General features: G+C 46.2%; 1 protein-coding gene across 1 annotated transcript in view; it reads left to right on the plus strand.

Annotated features, from left to right (window-relative positions):
- Positions 1-20,374, plus strand: part of arhgap22a (Rho GTPase activating protein 22a) — a 410,547-nt gene that overhangs the window by 302,795 nt on the left and 87,378 nt on the right. Inside the window, exon 3 of the mRNA XM_070865755.1 lies at positions 13,229-13,357. Within this exon, the coding sequence (XP_070721856.1) occupies positions 13,229-13,357 (129 nt within the window). The remainder of the gene's footprint in view (positions 1-13,228; positions 13,358-20,374) is intronic.

Raw genomic sequence — 20,374 nt, forward strand, 5'->3', positions numbered from 1 at the left:
TGGGTCAACTCCCATTCTGCCTTCATCACTTCCCATTGCACTCCTCCAGGTGACTACACCTCTCACCAAACAAGGAGTCAATCAATAACAGAGCATGGAATGGAACTATATTATCCAGATTATATAAACAGAAAAAAACTGGAAACACACAGCAAGTCAGGCAGTATATGTGGAGAGAGAAACAGAGTTAACATTTCAGGTTGTTGACCTTTACATTATCCAGATTACTGAGTAACAAAAAAATGATGTAATCAAAAACTCCAAACTATATAAGCCCATCCCTATTGTAAAATCTAATAAAAACACATGGAGACAAAGAAGTCATTGGCCTTAACGAGAAATATATAATTACCGGTCCCAATAGTTTGCATATGAATCCCATGGGATTTTATATATCGGCTAAATAGGATAGCCCATGGAATATTTCACAATACATTTTAATGGCCAACTAGAATTTTATCCTTCATGTTTCAATCAGAAAGCAAAACAATGCTGATGAGCTCAATTTGTGACTATAAGGATTGTCCTAATTGGCAGCCACTGCCAGTTTAATCAGATTTCATGACCAGAACCCTGAGCTACCACGCAACCAATAGCAGGTCACCGTGACCCCTCAAGTTAGAAACCAATCCTTGCCTCGCCCTGTTTTAATATTTCAGATTTTTTTTTCTCTCATCGCCAAGGCCCCGTGAGGTGGTCCCTCTCCTTTGCTTAGTGGAGCTGGCCATTCGAGACAATAAAGGCTGCCTAAAGCACTCATTGTCCTCGCCCAGGGAACACTCTGCCATCAGAGTGTTGTTAATAACCTCAGACATGGTCAAAAAATAAATTCACAATCGCTGCCCTGCGGGAAACATAGGGTGACAGCAGGCTGATGCATCCATACAACAGCAATATCCGAGTGCAGCCAACGAGAATAAATGAATCCCAACGGGATGTGCACTTAATATGATCAGCAGCTTCATAGCAGAGCTTAACCAACCTGTCTTAAGAAATGCAGCATCACCATCTAAAAGTGATTACATTCGTTTGGACAAAGAAAGAAGTTATATTCATATAGACATTCTCAGGACCTCCTAAAGCACAGATTATTTTTGAAATGTAGCTGTTGTGTCGGTAAATGCAGCAGCCCATTTCACACAGCAAATGAGATAAATCTCCAGCAAATCCATTCTTTGCTTGAAGGCAGATAGTACCACATGATCTTTTACATCAACCTACACAGTGCTTTGGTTCTCTCGCCACCTGTACATCAAACTGGGAGTGGGGCTTGAATCCACAACCTCCTCATTTAGAAGTGAAGGTGCTACCAACTGAACTAAGCTGAGACTTAAAGTAGTTGAGGCAATTAAAATTAATGGTATGGCCCAGTATAAAAGAGACATAGTTGTTTTTTTCTTAATTAATTTAACAAGCAGGAATATGTAAATGATCCTCTTTTTAAGGGTTACAGAAAGTATGTCTCACTTTTCCCTTTCAAAATTTGCAGTGCTAGAGAGCATGCTGTTGAACTCTGACCTTCGATGAGTGTGGTGCCTTTTATGCAATGTTCCTGTTGGAACCCAAAAAAGGGCAGTTCCTGCAATCTAGCGCAGTCCTGATGTGGGACGAATTAAACGTGTTGGGTTTCTCTCAGTTCTGCCCCTTATCTATTTTGTTTTATTCCCCAATTTTTCACCTCTCTCCCTGAACGCGCTCCACTTACGTTGGATTACACGAGCAAGGCCACCATTGGCCCTCTGCTGAAGTGGTTGTTCTCCATTGTGAGCCGAGACACTGCGTCTACTCAAAATTGGGAGAGGGACATCACAGTTAAGTCTGATCCCATCCTCCACCAACATCCACACACTGTCCACTGTTTAGCTGATTTTCTTTTTCCTCCCTAGCCCAGGGACACCGAGACCAATTGTGGGCTTCTTACCATCAGAGAATGGCAGAGATCAGCTAAGCTCACCCCAGACCAGGAATCAAACCGCTGAAGCCTTAGTCCCGTACTGAAGAGTAGATTTACCAATTGAGCCATCAAGATCTTGCTTCCCTTACAAATTTCCAATAGACTGTAGAGTCATCAGCTGATGTCTTGTTGTGAACAAAGTTGAGCTGCCTTTTAAGTACCTGAGTCAACAATCTCTACTGCAGACTCAGAAAACCCTTCTGTGGCATCCAACTGTCTTTTGTCCTTGAAACTTGAGGAAACTACCTTCATACATAACATTGTCAGCTGTGGCTCAGTGGGTAGCCCTCTCTCCTCTGAACTATAAGGTGGTAGATTCAAAGTCCCACTCCAGAGACATGAGCAGGAAAATCTAGGCTGACATTCCCAGTGCAGTGCTAAGGGAGCGCTCACTGTCGGAGGTGCCGTCTTTCGGATGAGACATTAAACCGCAGCCCGTCTGCTCTCTCGGGTGGACGTAGAAACTCCCACGGTACTATTTTAAAAAAAAGCAGGGGAGTTATCCCCAGTGTCCTGGCCAATATTTATCCCTCAAATAACATTGCTAAAACAGATTATCTGGTCATTATCACATTGCTGTTTGTGGGAGCTTGCTGTGTGCAAATTGGCTGCCGTGTTTCCGACATTTTAATAATGACTACTCTTCAAAAAAAACTTCATTGGCTGTAAAGCGCTTTGAGACATCCTGAGGTTGTGAAAGGCGCTATATAAATGCAAGTCTTTCTTTTTTTCTTTTCATACACTTCATTTGTAGACTGTAAAATAAGTGCATTTTTATAGTCATCTCACAATCAAGCATTTCACTATTTGGTGGCTAATGGGTTGAACGTTTTGTTTGAATGGAACCAAGAACAGAAACATGTGATAGGACTGAATTTGGTAATTGCAGTGTGCAGCTGCTGACTCATGATCCAGATTTATCCCGGCAGTTTCACGTGCTGATGCAGAGTGACGAATTGATTGATATTCGGTTTCACCCGTGTCTGTTGCCGAGACTCTCTCCGTGACGACTTTTCCAAAATGCCCCGTCGGGCTGGTTGCAAGGGGGAAAGAGGGTTAAGTTAACTTTTCGAGGGCCGAGGTAACATTTCTCCCAAGTTTCTCGTTTTCTCGTTTTGTACGTCGGGCATGAGCAAATTGTCTTGTCAGTTTCACGCGTACCGACTAATCACCCGACCCATAATCCCCGCAGTTGCACGATGACGTTTAGCCTGGCCTGTCACCCAAGCAAATGGAAAATCTCAAGTCGCACGGCCTGCTACGTTTTGGTTCAATTCACCACATTCGGTATAACACTTGTTTCCGAGTTCTCTCCCTTTCTCCTGTGTTTCTTGGAACCATGGAGGCCTGTGCCAGTGAGATATTTATAGTAGGCTGTGGACACGTGACTCAACTGGCCCCCACCCAGCTGAAAGGAGTTTCACGCTGAATAGGAAATTGGGGAGGGGTTGTAATTATAATAGACTGACAGAAATTGTATGTGAAATGTATCGTTGAGCAGTAAATGTTCATTATAACCTGCAGACCAGGATATATGGAGCTAGAATTCTGCCCGTCGGATTACCGCCAAGTTACCGCTAAGTTACCGCCCAGTTACTGCCCGTTTTTGCCAGAAAGGCAAATTACTGCCCTGTACCACCCGTTTGACACCCATTTTAGTCCCGATTATCGCCGGCGGTAATTTCGACCTACGATTACCGCCGGTGTTGTTGCACATCGCCCGCCCATATTTCCCAAAAAATGAAGAAAATTCCCCCGCAGCACTAATTTCCCTAATTATGCCGTTTTTTACCGCCCGCTATCGCTGAGGATCAGTACCACCTATTTTTTAGGTACTTACCATGCCGCGTCCCAGCATTATGCCTCCATTTTGATTTTGTTTCTCTGTGTTTTCTATGTTTCTATCAAGGGGTATGGCGAGAAAGCAGGAATGGGGTACTGAAGTTGCATGTTCAGCCATGAACTCATTGAATGGCGGTGCGGGCTCGAAGGGCCGAATGGCCTACTCCTGCACCTATTTTCTATGTTTCTAAAAGGCTGTGTAAAGTTGGCAGCAGGCTGGAATGTATTTTGTAGTGATTTTCAATGATTTTGAGTGAATTCTGGAATAGTTATTAAGGGATTTTGAACATAGTGTGGATAATTGTGAGAACATCTGAACATGTGTGCTTCAAAGGGAATGGGGCCTGTAGTTCCACTGCTGATATTGCTGACTCTCACAATGACTGTTACTCCTCATTTTCCAGAAGTGAGTGAGACAGGGTACAAGAATCATTTTTTTTTAATAAAAGTTGTAATTTGAATTAAACTTTAACAATGTAATAAAATAAAATAATTGTTCTGAATGAAAATTTTACAAAACAAAACATTATCAACAACAACAGTATAAACAACACTTAAACCACACCTGCACCCTCCCACGATTCAACCTGCAGCCACCTTTTCCAACGCCTTTTCTGCCCAATCCCCCCCTTTTCCCTTGACCCTGACCTCCTCCTCCCGCTATCAATACCCCTGGCCCTGCCCATGTCGGGACCAGTACGTCATCCAGCAGAGCACCTCGAGCGTGACTGCTTGGGGGGTGGTGGGGGGGGGGGGGAGGGCAACAATGGAAGCGCTATGTTTGGGGGTTCTGGAGAAGCTGGGGTGCTGAGGATCCGCCTTCAAAGTCGGAAGAAACTTGTTCCTCCCGACAATCAGGTGCTGTCACCATTGCTGGTATGGCACCTTGGGGTGCAGTGCCATATCCCACGACTGTCGATTGCCTACCATTGGCATTGATGGCCTGGGTGTTCTCCCTCACCGCGGCAATCAGCTCCGCCATGTCCTCCGATTGACGGGCTGCTAAAGCCGTGATGTTTGCAGACATCCCAGCAGTGGCCTGGAGGAGCTCTCGACTCGTCGATGCTCATCCTGGACAGTCCCACCATGTCCAGTCTCGCGTCTGTCTGTCTCGCAGCGTTCCCACCTTGCCGGATCAGCCGCCGCGGATTCACCATCGGGGTCATGGTGTGCCACTGCATGCTGCTTGGTCCCGCTTCCTCGGGCCGGAATCCAAGAAAGTTGGATTCCGACGAGGAACCGGTGGCCGCAGGTAGAAAGGACCCGTCAAGTCCCGCCACCCCTCCCTCCCTCCTCCACCACCGTCACAAAGTTTTGAGGAGTGTTCTCCTCCTGCTCCTCAACCATCTCTTCCACCACCATCTCTTCAGTCTTCATTCCCTCCACTGACTCCTCTCTGGAAGGGGCAGGCAGCTCCACCTTTGGAACTGTAAAAACATAACATTAATGGTTGGCGACAGGGGAGGGGAGGGAGGGGAGGGGTCAGAGGTAACATGAGAGCAATTCACTTTATGCAGGCTTACGTGGAGAACAAACATGTATTACCTAGAATCATGACATAAAACTATCATAAGCAAAGTAGGCAAAAAAACCACATGACATAACAAAACTTAAGTCCCAAACAGAATGTTGCTTTCCAAGTGGCAGAGTGTGTGTGATCAACCAAAAATTTCATGTCATAACTAACAACATTTAGTGCTCCTAGCATTATATTACATTCTACATTATATTGACATAAGATTGAATTACATGACCGCAGTACAGCCCAGGGATTATGCAGACTTACCCTCCGCGAGAACCGGTTTGGAACCAACACACGTGGCGGTGCGATCACATGCTCCCGACAGGGCTGCAGCGCGTTCTTCCAGGTCCGTCAATTCAAAAGTCTTCGGCGGACCTCCGCCCATTTTGCAGAGCTCCCCCATGTTGCCGGTTAATTTTTTCTGCAAAGGCGACAAAAAATATGTGTAAACTAATTTCACAGCTACTATTACGGAATACACACATACATATATAGGTAGACATCCCTAATTTACCATCCCCAATCCTTTCGGCAATGAGTGCACCATTTAAGTTCCGTTAGCACGCAAGTGTTGCATGATGAACACATGAAAATATAGAGTATTAAGTATGGAAGAACTCCACAAGACTGAGTACTGTGAGCTAAAACTGATGTGACCTTAGTCTCTTTAATACAACTCCAGAGTGCCTAAGCAGTATGGCAGACAACCTTTTATACTCCCTTGCATGAGGTGTGCAGGTGACCCTTGAGCCTCCAACAGTTGCGCCCTCTGGTGGCAAGTCTTACACAGTTACAATGTTTACCCCCCCCCCAAAGTCTTTGATACAAATTATTTACAAGTTGAGACGATCCAGGGCCTACACTCCTTAGTTGATCGTCTGAGGTCAAACTCTGGCATAGGTGAGTTGGTCGGACCATTGCTGCACTGTGGCGCGGCTGGTCTGACAGGACTGTTGGGAATGGTGGGTTCATCCTCTTGATTGACAGCGAGGTTGATTGCTGGTTGGGTGTGTGTTGGTGGATCGTTGATGGTGATGTCCTCTTCAGTTTGTTCCTGGTTGTCGGTGAACCGCAGTTTGGTCTGATTCAAATGCTTTGGGCACATTTGTCCATTCAATAGTTTGACTATAAACACTTTATTCTCCTCCTTGGCCAAGACAGTGCCAGCGACCCATTTAGGACCATGACCGTAATTCAGGACAAACACGGGGTCGATAACATCAATGTCACGAGATACAGCCGCGCGATCATGGTACATGTTTTGCTGGTGACGTCAGGTTTCCACATGATCATTTAGATTCGGGTGGACTAGGGAGAACCACAATCTCCCAATTAACAATTCTGCAGGGGGAACCCCAGTGAGCGAGTGGGGTCGCGTCCGGTAGTTGAGCAGAACCCGAGATAAGCGGATCTGCAAGGAGCCTTGCATCACGCGTTTCATTCTCTGTTTGATAGTTTGGACTGCCCGTTCTGCTTCACCGTTGGATGTGGGCTTAAACGGGGCAGACCTGACATGCTTGATGCCATTGTGGGTCAGAAACTCATTGCATTCCAAGCTGGTGAAACAAGATTCATTGTCACTGACAAGGACGTTGGGCAAGCCATGGGTGCCGAATATAGCCCGGAGGCTTTCAATGGTGGCAGTGGATGTGCTGGATGACATGATTACGCATTCAATCCATTTACAGTAAGCATCCACTACAACTAAAAACATCTTTCAGAGAAAGGGGCCAGCAAAATCTACGTGGATCCTGGACCACGGTTTGGAGGGCCATGACCACAGACTCAATGGAGCCTCCCTTGGTGCTTTGCTCAGTTTTGAGCACGTGTTGCACTGGTGTACACATGACTCTAAGTCCGAGTCAATGCCGGACCACCAATTATACGATCTGGCTATTGCCTTCATCATGACTATGCCTGGATGGGTACTGTGTAGGTCGTGTATGAACGTTTCCCTGCCTTTTTTTGGCAAAACCATACGATCACCCCATAAGAAACAATCCGACTGGATGGATATGTCATCTTTGCGTTGGTGAAACGGCTTAATTTCATCTTGCACCTCCATGGGAATGGCCAACCAGCTCCCATTGAGGACGCAAGTGATAGCACAGGATCCTGGCTGGTCCAGGTCCTGATCTGGCGAGCAGTGACGGGTGACCCCTCGCTCTCAAAAGCATCCATGACCAGAAGTAAGCCTGCGGGCTGCGCCATTTCTACCTCGGTAGTGGGCAATGGTAGCCGACTGAGGGCACCAGCACAGTTCTCCGTGCCTGGTCTGTGGCGGATAACATAGTCATAGGCGGACAATGTTAGGGCTCATCTTTGGATGCGGGATAAAGCATTGGTGTTGATCCCTTTACTTTCTGAAAACAGTGAAATGAGCGGTTTGTGGTCGGTTTCAAGCTCAAACCGAAGTCCAAATAGGTATTGGTGTATTTTCTTAACCCCATATACACATGCTAATGCCTCTTTCTCGACCATACTGTAGGCTCTTTCAGCCTTAGACAGACTTCTAGATACATATGCAACCGGTTGAAATTTGCCCGATACATTGGTTTGCTGTAACACACAGCCGACCCCGTACGAAGATGCATCACAAGCTAGCACTAATCGTTTACATGAGTCATACAGTACAAGTAACTTATTAGAATAAAGTAGGTTTCTGGCCTTCTCAAAGGCTGTCTCTTGAGATTTACCACAAACTCAGTCATCACCCTTACATAGCAACATGTGCAACAGTTCCAGCAAAGTGCTTAGCCCGGGCAGAAAGTTACCAAAATAGTTGAGGAGTCCCAGGAACAAATGCAGCTCCGTCATATTTTGTGGTCTGGGTGCATTTTTGATGGCGTCTGTCTTTGAGTCCGTGGGTCTGATGCCGTCTGCCGCAATCTTTCTCCCCAAAAATTCGACCGCTGGCGCCAGGAAAACAAACTTGGAGCATTTCAGCCTGAGTTCCACTCTGTCTAGTCGACTTAGAACCTCTTCTAGGTTGTGCAGGTGTTCGGTGGTGTCACGACTGGTGCACGGAACCGATTTCAGCAGACTCTTCATGTTCCTCTGGAAGATGGCAGCAGCCGAGCGAATCCCAAAAGGGCACCTGTGGTATATAAACAGTCATTTGTGCGTGTTGATGTACGTCAATCTTTTCGAAGATTTAGCCAGCTCCTGTGTCATGTAGGCGGAGGTTAGGTCCAACTTGGTGAACGACTTCCCCCCTGCTAATGTTGCAAACAGGTCATCCGCCTTGGGTAGCGGGTACTGGTCCTATAACGAGACTCTGTTGATCGTTACCTTGTAGACCCCACAGATTCTGACCGTGCCTTCGCTTTTCAACACCGGAACAATTGGACTGGCCCACTCGTTGAACTGGACTGGCGATATGATTCCCTCTCATTGAAGTCTGTCCAGTTTGATCTCGACTTTCTCCCTCAACATATATGGAACTGCTCGAGCCTTGTGATGAATGAACCTTGCATTGGGGAGTAGATGGATCTGCACCTTTCGCCTGTGAAGTTGCCGATGCCTGGTTCAAATAGCGACGGAAATTTGCTCAGCACTTGGGCGCATGAGGCATCTTCCACTGAAGATAGTGCTTTGATGTCATTCCAGTTCCATCGAATCTTTCCCAGCCAGCTTCTGCCGAATAGCGTTGGGCCATCACCTGGTATAATCCACAGTGACAACTCATGCACAGCTCCACCGTACGATACCTTCACTGCCGCACTGCCAATTACTGGTATGAGCTCTTTGGTGTAGGTGCGCAGCTTTGTCTGAATTGGGCTCGGTTTGGGCCTTTGTGCCTTGTTGCCCCACAGTTTCTTAAAAGCCTTCTGGCTCATAATTGACTGACTCGGCCCCGTGTCCAACTCCATTGATACCGGAATGCCATTCAATTTGACTTTCAGCATAATAGGAGGGCTCTTGGTGGTGAAGATGTGTACCCCATACACTTCTTCCTCGGGTTGAGTTGCCTTTCTTGTTTGTTTTGCGTGATCCGCGCTGGATCGATCATCCTCTGCCGACTCTGCCACGTGGTGAGTCGCAGCACTCTTGCACATTCGCTGGAGGTGCCCCATTGTTTCACAGCCTTTGCACACGTAGTGCTTGAATCGACATTGATGGGTGCCCGATGGCGGACTCTGAGTCATCCTAGGTCTTGATCCTGGAGGCATGTAGACCCTGCTATATGCAGTTCTGCCTACTAGCGATGTTATTTTATGTACAGTACTTGCCGGTGAGCTTCGATACTGGGAAGATATCTGTCTGGTATTATCGCTTGTGGATATGAATGTCTGGGCTATCGTGATGGCCTTGCTCAGGTCTAGGAATTCGGCGGACAGCAGCTTGCGAAGAATGACCTCATGGTCGATTCCAAGCACAAAAAAGTCCCGCAGCATTTCCCCCAAAAATCCAGCAAATTCACAAGTTTCTGCAAGGTGTCTCAGGTCGGCGACATAACTCACCACGTCCTGGCCCTCGGAGCGGTAGTGTGTGTAGAACCGATTCCTGGCCATTAAGACGCTCTCCTTCGGCTTGAGGTGGTTCCAAACCCAGCGTACACAACTCTGTATATGTCTTCTCCGCTGGTGCTAGCAGATTCTTGATGAGGCCGTATATTGTGGACCCACACACGGTGAGAAGAATCACCCTGAGCTTGATAGTTTTATTGTCCCTATCCAGCTCATTGGCCATGAAGTACTGGTCGAGACACTCAACGAAGGCTTCCCAATCATCACGCTCTACAAATCTCTCTAAATTCCAACGGCAGCTATGACCGCGTGAAAGTTCGTAACCTGTTACTTGTCGCCAATTGTTAAGTATGGAAGAACTCCACAAGACTGAGTACTGTGAGCTAAAACTGCTGTGACCTTAGTCTCTTTAATACAACTCCAGAGTGCCTAAGCAGCATGGCAGACAACCTTTTATACTCCCTTGCACGAGGTGTGCAGGTGACCCTTGGGCCTCCAACAGTTCTGCCCTCTGGTGGCAAGCTTTACATAGTTACAATGTTTACATACATAACACAGAGGACTAACACAATAGAAGATCGATGATAGGAAATAAAAAATGACACCAAGTTTTACAAAACGTGGCACTTTAGAGTAATTAGTCAGTGCATGATAAAAGTTATTACATACTCTCGCCGACCCAACGATGTCATTCCACTGTTTGCGGCACTGGTTTGGCCCCCGTATCACGGGCGCGGCGGACGACACCGCCTCAGCAATCCCTCGCCATAACCTCTGGTACACATTTGGTGCAGGTTTTCCTCGCCCACCCCATGTTAATTAATCCCAGCGAGCCTCCACTTTATGAACCAATGATTCCTGGGTTTCTACGCAGAAACTAATGGCCCTCCTCCTCCTACCTAACTCCCTCTCCACTTCCAGAGCTTGTTTTTGCATCTTATTTATACTGATATTTATATTTAAATAATTATTTATTATTTTATGTCGTACTATTATTATTATGTTATATTATCAATTATTAATAAAAATAATGTTCTAAACCATTTTACAAATAGATCTAAATAACTCTTCTCTCTCTTTTTCTTTCAAATAAATCTTCGCCTCAGCAGTCTCCAAAATTACCAACACTCGCTCATTGTTCTCTGCGCATGCGCAGGGTCACCTTTGGCCCCGAAATCACGGTAGAATGCTCGCGCATGAGCAGTGACCAAAAAAAAATCCCACATGTTTCTAGGGGGCTGTTTGCCGACTTTCAGGCACTTTGCCTCCGGCCCGCTACTGCTGCACACCGCCACCGCCGAGAATCGACCATCAAAAATCGCGGGAGCGCGCAGCAGTGGTATTCCAGCGGTTCAAAAGACGCAACTGCCGGAATACCGCTAAGAAACGGGGGGGAGCGATCCCAATGGAAATTCTAGCCCATGGTCTTTAATTTAGCCTTTTGAGCGGTGTGATACTCTGTTTACTGTTACGTTAGGAAGAAAAACACAACTCTGGCCAACTCTCTGGTTCGTAAGTGATGGCACTGCTGCAGCCAGATCAGTCAGGAAGCATTGGGTTTCAGGACCGAGGTTGTAGATTTTGATGCGAGTTAAAACTGCCATACCAGTTTTGAAGTTGGAGTAAACATCTAAACTTTAGACTTAGCCATCACCACTCCCATCCGAAGAACAAATACTGAACAAAGTTGCCCACTGTAATGTATTTGCTTCGCAGGTTCTTGCTTAAGAATTCATAGCAACACACTGCTATTAAGACCTAGTTGGTTTATTAACAAAAGTTGAACTACACATTACCAGTTCATCCACTAGGCTCATAACTGCATACCTCATCATGGCTGACCTAGACCCAACTGACTGGTGTTTTATTGAGTCTTGTGAACATTGGGGACTGGTTAAACCGCTCACAATGCAACAGCTCTACAACTATTTTGAAACATAACTTTAAATCAAGTGCCCCCTTTTGGTAAAGGCACTAGAACCCATAAATTTAGAAATGAACTGGGAACTTAGACAATCAAATTAAAATTTGGTTGCCGGGGGTGATGATGCACTCCAGTCCCTCCGGTGCCCAACTCTCGCGGAAGGCCACGAGCGTACCGGTGGACACCGCGTGCTCCATCTTCAGGGATACCCTGGCACGAATGTAGCCGCGGAAGAGAGGCAGGTAGTCGGGCTGAACGACCCTCTTGACCGTTCGCTGCCTGGACCGGTCAATGGATACCTTAGGCAACAGCTCTACAACTATTTTTGTAAAAAAACAATCAAGTGCTCCCTGATTAAAGAGGGGTCACACTCCAAAACCTTTTCAGGTAACAGCTCTACAACTCTTTTTGTTGTGAACAAAAATAAACATTAAATCAAGTGCCCCCTGATTAAAGGCAGGGGGGGGGGGGGGGACACTCCAAGCACTTTTCAAGTGCCCTTTTTTTTTTGTTTTTTTGGGGGGTTCTTTTAGGGCACTAAAAACACAAATTATACAAGTGCCCCCCTGATTAAAGGGGCGGTCACACACCAAAACCTTTTCAGGCAACAGCGCTACAACTCTTTTTGGCTGTAAAACAATAAATCAATTAAATCAAGTGCCCCCTGATTAAAGGGGGGAGGCACTCCAAACAGTCTTCAAGTGCCCTTTTTTTTTTGGCAACAGCTCTACAAACCTGTGAGCATTCTCACAGGTACATACATTACACCCACGATCAGTCCCGCCCCACATGCTCCTCTTTACTTCCAACCTGCTCCAGATAACTTGTTGCCCCTCTGAGCGGACTCCATAATCCCACTCAGTATGTCCTGTGACATTAAAAGCAACCCGATAGGAAGGCTATGCTTCCCTACCTTCATTCGGGTTTGATCCGGGGACACCATCCAATACAAGCTTTCCTCAACCATATTATCTAGATCCAGCGGGTGGTGATTGGGAGGCAGGTGGGTGGTGATTACATAGGCAGAGGATGTCTGGAATGGGTAGAACATAAAAACATAAGAAATAGGAGCGGGAGTCAGCCATTCGGCCCCTCAAGCCTGCTCCGCCGTTTAATAAGATCATGGCTGATCTGATCTTGGCCTCAACTCCACTTCCCTGCCCGCTCCCCATAACCCTTGACTCCCTTATCGTTCAAAACTCTGTTTATCTCCGCCTTAAAAATATTCAATGACCCAGCCTCCACCGCTCTCTGGTAGGGAGCCTCCTGGCCCTGCATTTTTTATATTTATTTCCCTTGTTCCTTTCAGCCATTGACTTTTGTTCCAAAATAATGCAACCTCAGTACTGAGTTTAATAGACTGGCCATTTTTCAGCATCGGAGTGACCCTGTTAGAAGTAAATGCTGTTACCTCCTGGTAGATGAGGTCTCTCTGATGTTATCCTCACTTTTTGTAAAACAATACAATCAGAATAGTGGCAACTCAAATTGTTTATTCTCCTTTTGTTTTGTTCTAGGGGGTGCTGGGGATCGGGACCGGATGGCTGTCAATCATGAAGCATTCCTTCTTATGGCAAACTCCCAGAATGACATGGAAGACTGGGTGAAAGCCATTAGGCGAGTGATATGGGCTCCATTTGGAGGAGGTACTCCAATACATCTGTATTCAGCGCCAATATTAAACCCTATTTACTGTACTCAGCTTACTGTAGGAGCCCTCCCATTACCTTCAGCTAGCTGGGAAACTCTGGGAAATAGAGTCTCCAAAGTTACCATTGCTGATACTTTGCGGATACCTGACATGATGCAGTTCCATATCGTGGAATGCATCTATCCCATTTTTCCTTCCCAAATACCTGTTCTGTATAGCGAGCGGGCCAAGAATGGGCAAAGCTCCCTTCATAAAGGGAACATTTTTTAGCGTTAGTCAAAACTGGGATTGACTCCTTGAATTAGAATCATGTAATCATTGAATGGTTGCAGCATAGAAGAAGGCCATTTGGCCTGTCGAGCCCGTGCCGGCTCTCAGCAAGAGCACCTCAGTTAGTCCCACTCCCCCGCCCTTTCCCCGTAGTCCTGCCATTTTTTTTCCTTCAGGCACTTATCCAACTCCCTTTTGAAAGCCGTGATTGAGTCTGCCTCCACCACCCTGTCAGGCAGTGCGTTCCAGATCCTAACCACTCGTCGCATAAAAAAACGCTCTCTCCCCGCCAATCACCCCAAATCTGTGTCCTCTGGTTCTCGACCCATCCGCCAATGGGAACAGCCTCTCCCCATTCACTCTGTCTATCCTCACGACCCTGAACACCTCCACCAGATCTCCTCCCAACCCTGTCTGCTCCAAGGAAAACGACCCCTCCCACCCCAACAACACCTCTCCAGTCCATCCACACAAATGAACCCCCCCCCCCCCACCTCCCATCCCTGGAATGAAGGAACTCCAATGCCCACCTTTAGAAAAAAATCATTCTCAGGACATGGACATCACTAACATTTATTGCCCGTCACTAATTGCTCTTGAGAAGGTGGTGGTGGGCCTTCTTATTAAACTGCTACAACTACTGGGCTCCCCAGGGATATCTGTCGTCTAATATGTCTTACTTATAGAAGGTGGCCAACTATGGGATTTGTTCACAACTAGTGACCTGACTGAATAACACAGGACCAGTGAAGTTTCTAGAGTATGATTTCCAACTTTGGGGAATGGTTATTCAAATAAATTCACCTCTTTTACTAATTATACACTATGAATGCAATGAGAATTATCATCACCGTCGCTTATTTTGCTTTTGAAAAGTGATTTATTTTTAGTGCAATTAGCCCCACCAAATTGGATAGAGCAGTACCTGATAAATCCAGTGTCCTGGTCCCATGTGGAATGTAATAATATTTCTAATTGTCCCTTTGCGAGATTATAACATACTGAGCACAGGGCTGCTATGTGCATCATGTTCATTGCTGAAGGCACTTCTTTATAAACAGCCCCATCATTCACTGGCCAGCATGTAGTTGCATTCAGAATTAGCATCAGCTTCTTACCAGAGACTGCATGTTGTTACTCTGTATTTTGTACCATCTTAGAAGCCTAGTCTTCTAGAGCTGAAGTTGAGACTATATTAGTTACTGATATATGTGAATGTAAGGCTTTTTACCTATTCACGAGATGTCTTCATTCATGAAAAAAGGTGTTTCAAAAGCTGAATATCATTATCATCACATTACCATCAAAAGGTGCTGCAATTATATTAATTGGAATCAAATGCATGTGTTTGCAAACAGGTTTACTAAACACTTCTTTACATAGATGATCACTCGTTTTCTTCTAAGCATAAACTTGAACTGTAGGAGAAGACCTTCAGACAAACCGAAGAATGTTTGCCTTTTCTGTAACCGCCATCAATGCTGCATCATGTCGACCCACAGACTTGTAGGGCAGTTTATCGCGGAAGGTTTTGTTTCAAGTCTATTATTGGGTCTACAAAGCTCATTGTCAGTATGCGCGTACATCCTGAGGTCTTGCGTGTTCAGCGCCAAACTTTGGGTTATGAACCACTCCCCAGGAGGAGTTGACAGGGGCTTGCAACACTTGTTCCCTGTCCTATTCCGTGTGGGTTAGCACACTGTCCATTTAATCAAGTCCAATCCAATCTGCACTAATGGGATGAAATTCAATGGAAGAAAGCTTAGCATTAGTCCTTCGAGACTCCATCATTTTGTCAGCTCTTCATGTTTTTTTGAGGTGATAATATAAAGAGCTGCTATGGCTAATAAAATGGTGGGAAAGCTGAATAATGTGAATTGCTTACTCCTGATCCTATTTTCCAAGACGTTCATCCCATCAGTCAAGATTGGATTGAGATTCAGGTTGTCTAAATGAAAGGAAAGTGTGCCAACTCACAGTTCACCCTCAATACATGGAGCAAGGAATTCACAGTACTTTTATATGGGCCCGAAATTGGTCGACATACCGCCCCCAACCGCCCGCATGCTGCCCAAAAATGCGATTTTGGCCAAAAAACATCTGCATGCCGCTGACATACCGCTCGGTGAAATATTCATCATTGACTTACCGCCAAGCGGTATGCACACCATCCGCCATGCAGGACTGCCCACATACAGGCCAAAAAGTCTGAATTTTCATCACATACCATCGACATACCACCGGAGCTGCATACCGTCCTGGAAAAGGTGGTTTTACGCGATGTTAAGTGGGCAGGAAAGGGTGGTGTGCACGGAGCCGCCATTTTGGAAATCGGGAACTGTCAGCTAAAGCAGCACCTCTATATTTCAGAAGTGAACAGTGACTTTACAGTGCGATTTAAAGTGGAAAAGGTATTTTTATTGGCACTGAGTAACTTATTAAGATAGGCAATTTAGTTGTATTTTTTTCATTGAAAAATATTGTGAGATTTAAAAAGAATGGGGCCTGTACTATCTCAGCCTGTATTGCTGATTACCTGTCTAATGGAGGAACCAGATGTGAGAAGGTTTATAAATGAACACTTTGCTTGAATGTGGAGAGCTGCATTTTGGGACCCTGATGATTGTTATCCCAAAAGTTGGACACGGTACAAGAGTGCTTAAATTCAATTCAAACATTTATGTAAAAATGTCAAAAATATACAACAATTTTAAAACTTTGTAACTATAAAACAACTATAACAACTTTAACAACATTAACAAAACTTTAACAAGTTTAATAACAACTTTAACAAAAAAAATCAAACTTCAATTATTCAATGAACAAGTACAACAAAAGACCCTTTACTGTCCTCGACCGTGTGCTACACCACCCTTGGGACTATTCCCCCCTTTCTTACTCCCGCCCTTCCCTTTCCCACTGCCCCTGACGCCCGGACCTCTCCATGGTGGTACCAAGCCGACATGCAGCACCGCACCCCGAGTGCTGTTGTTGTTGTTGGGGGTCAGACATTGCAGGCGCAATGAATGGGGCCTCAGGAGAAGCTCGTGATCTGGAAGGCACGGCTTCAGGGCTGGAAGATGATGTCAGCCCCCCACTCTCAGGTGCTGTCGACCCGATTACTGAGCACAGAGAGGTTCCACGCCATGTCCCGATCCCGTCGATTGCCGTATGGCTTTGATGGCGTCGGCGGTCCGCATCATCGCGTTGATCATTTGTGACATATCTTCCGACTGCCGCTCTGATAAAACCACGATGTTTGTGGCTATCGTAGACATGGCCTTGAGCATCTCTCAACCTATGTCGACACTGGCCTGTGACAGGCACACCATGTCCTGGTACATACCTACAGCAACCGGCCTTTTCTGCACCAACCTCCGTCGCTGTGGCAAAGGTGCTACAACACTGGGGGTGCCTTGTTGCGCACCGCTTGGTCCCGCAGAATCAGAGGAGCCATGGGGGAATCCCCTGAATACAGACTCCGTGGTGGAGATGTTCCAGCTGGCCCACATGGAGCTGGTGTATCCTCCTCTGTCTTCACCCCCACCTCCACTGGCTGCAGGATCAGCGGCTCTTCCTCTTCCTCATCTCTGTCGGTGGTGAAGTCGGGAGAGAGCTGGGTGACACCACAGGTGGAGGCAGTGGGTCTGTCATCGGTGTCAGTGTTGATACGTCCTTGCTATACAGTATAAATGCACACGAGGCCCATGCTTAAGAGGTCAGTCTGTGACCTGTCCTTTATTCCTTAGCACTCAAGTGATGGAAGTGGGTGGAGCTTCCCCTTTTATATCTGAAGGTTCAGGTTAGGGATGTCTCCCACAAGTTCACCACCTTGTGGTCATTGTTCTCACAGTGTACAACTTAGGTCAGATTGTACATGGGTTACAATGCTGGTTGAATACATGACATCATTGGCCTTGGACGCCCACAACTTTTCAAACTGTTTGATACCCATCAGGGACTGGCTGGCACCTGGGATGCCATTGAGGAGCAATTTCATCATTATCGGTGGCGTCCTGGTGTATGAACTGTACACGTGCTCCACATGAACTCGCTGAACTTCAGCTTCCAGTGATTTTCCCCAGCATTCATTTCTGCAGGTATTTTGCTTATCTCTGCAAACTCCAGCTGAGTGTGTGCCTCCACGCCTCCAACATGAGCTGCTGTTGGAAACAAAAGGTCCCTTGCCAATCGATCGTCCCTGACTGCCCCTGTGATTGTCCTTGAGTGCGCCATTAACAGGTGTTGATGGCCCCATTACTGGCCGCATTACTGGCTGAATCGCCGTTCAGCTTGCCATTGTCTCTGTCAAACTCCCCCTCTGGTTTCGACTACATGTTGGGGCATGCCCGACTGCCCTTGTCTGCCTGGAGAACTGTGTGCTGCTTTAACAATGTTGAATCTCTGTCCCAACCATTCCTTAACACAGTATCTCTCGTCTGTTCTGCTAGTGGCCATGCTCACGTGGTTTAAATCCCAGTTTCTCGTCGCCATTGATACGTCCTTGCTATACAGTATAAATGCTTGAGAGAAGGTCAGTCTGTGACCTGTCCTTTATTCCTTAGCACTCAAGTGATGGAAGTGGGTGGAGCTTCCCCTTTATATCTGAAGGTTCAGGTTAGGAGTGTTTCCCACAAGTTCACCACCTTGTGGTCATTGTTCTCACAGTGTACAACTTAGGTCAGATTATACATGGATTACAATGCTGGTTGAATACATGACAGGTGTGGTCGGAATTGTCCGAGTCTGGAAGTACAAAACAACATTTAAAATGCTTGCCACCAGGGGCGGGGTCAGGGTTAGGTGAGTACATTGTACAGTGGTTATCGCAGTCTTACTTAAATGTCCACCACTGCTGCAGTACTGCATTACATATCGCAGACAGACAATACATATACGCATTGCGTTACATTCCCCCAACATTGCAGTACATCACATGGGGCCAACATTACAGTGCAATAAACGTACACTACATCAGGCCAACATTACAGTTACAGTTATATTATATGACAGAACTGCAACACAGACTGCATTTTATTCAACTGACCATCCCGTGTGAGTGGGTCAGCTCCAATGCCGGTGGTGACATGGTTGCTATCCCCGACCAGCGACAGGGCATGGATCTCGATTTCAGTCAGAGGCTCCTGGGTTGTGAGTCCTCCCACCGTACGCCGCTGATCGGCTGCTATTGCAGATGTCTTCTTCTGCAGAAAGTAAAGTAAATGGAAGTAAAAATCTTCAATCCATTTAACATTGCACACACACAGGGTCACACACAAAGACACATAAAAAAACACAGCGTTGATCCTCTGTCATTGCCTGAAAGCACGAGCACATCGCTGTAACCAGATAAATAAAATCATCCGTGTGACACGGAACCTACATTTACATGGTACATGGCACAGGGGGGGTGCATAAATAAAATCATTACTTACGCTTGCGACCCTCACCAGGTCGTTCCACCTCTTACGGCACCTTTCCCCGGTGTGTACCATGGTACTTGTGGAGGACACAGCCTCCCCGATCTTGTCCCATATCCTGTTGTACCCCTTTGTGGGGGGCTTTCCACGACCACCCTTCGGTAGCTCGGAGTACCTCTCTGTGATATTCTCGAGAAGGGCAGGTAACTCCGTCTCATCAAAGGCGGGAGCCCTAAACCTCCCATCATTTTCTGTGCTTGGAATTTGTTTTTACATTTCCCTAATATTTCTGTTATGATTTTTGCTTTGTAAAATATGTCTTCTTATTCGTCAAACTGTAGAATTATCAGTTGTTCTGAATATTTTTTAACTCTGCAATGTGTTTTGAAAGTAACTGCCCGTCGACTAGCTTGCTGTTCTTTCTCACTCTCTCTCCCTCCTCTTCAAGTCACTGTGCATGCGCGGGTGACCCCCGACCCCCGAAATCACGGATAAAAAGCTTCTGGAAAAAAAACGGGAAAAAAAATTGCGCATGTGCAGTTCAGTGCCGCACCGTCCATCGGAGAGAAAGTCGATCTGGATCGACTACGAGGTTACATACCACCCGCTGCAGACCGCTGACATACCACCGACATAACGCCGAAAAAAATCGACCAATTTTGTCCCCTTCGGTCTCGGCGGTGTGCCGGTGGTTTGAAACGACGCACCGCCGGCAGACCGCCGAGAAATGGGCGGACCTTATGCACTGACCAATTGTGGACCCTATGTGTGTTCTCTTCTTTGTTTTTGGCATTTCATGAAGTTTAATTTAATTTCTGGGATGTGAGGACACCTTTGATTCTTAATGACGTTTGTTAAGATCGTGCCCATTGCTTCATTAAAACGACAGCACACAGGAGGTGAAAATTGTGGCTCAAAATGTATACAGTAACACACATTCCTGTTTCGCACTACTAAGTAATATTCCAGCTGAATGTGCCTGCATTATAATTGACTAAAATCTGATGAGAAGGTGGTCCTATGAAGAGTCATCGAGTAGATCTCTGTGGATACTCTCTGGAGTTTCGAAGAATGAGAGGTTCTCATTGAAACATACAAGATTCTGAGGGGGATTGACAGGGTAGATGCTGAGAGGTTGTTTCCCCCTGGCTGAAGAGTCTAGAACTAGGGGGCACAGTCTCAGGATAAGGGGTTGCCATTTAGGACTGAGATGAGGAGGAATGTTTTCATTCAGAGGATTGTGAATCTTTGGAATTCTCTACCCCAAAGTGCTGTGGATGCTGAATCATTGAGTATATTCAAGGCTGTGAGAAATAGATTGT

The sequence above is a fragment of the Pristiophorus japonicus genome, chromosome 22, assembly GCF_044704955.1.
Source record: "Pristiophorus japonicus isolate sPriJap1 chromosome 22, sPriJap1.hap1, whole genome shotgun sequence".
In the NCBI taxonomy this organism is placed as follows: domain Eukaryota; kingdom Metazoa; phylum Chordata; class Chondrichthyes; family Pristiophoridae; genus Pristiophorus; species Pristiophorus japonicus.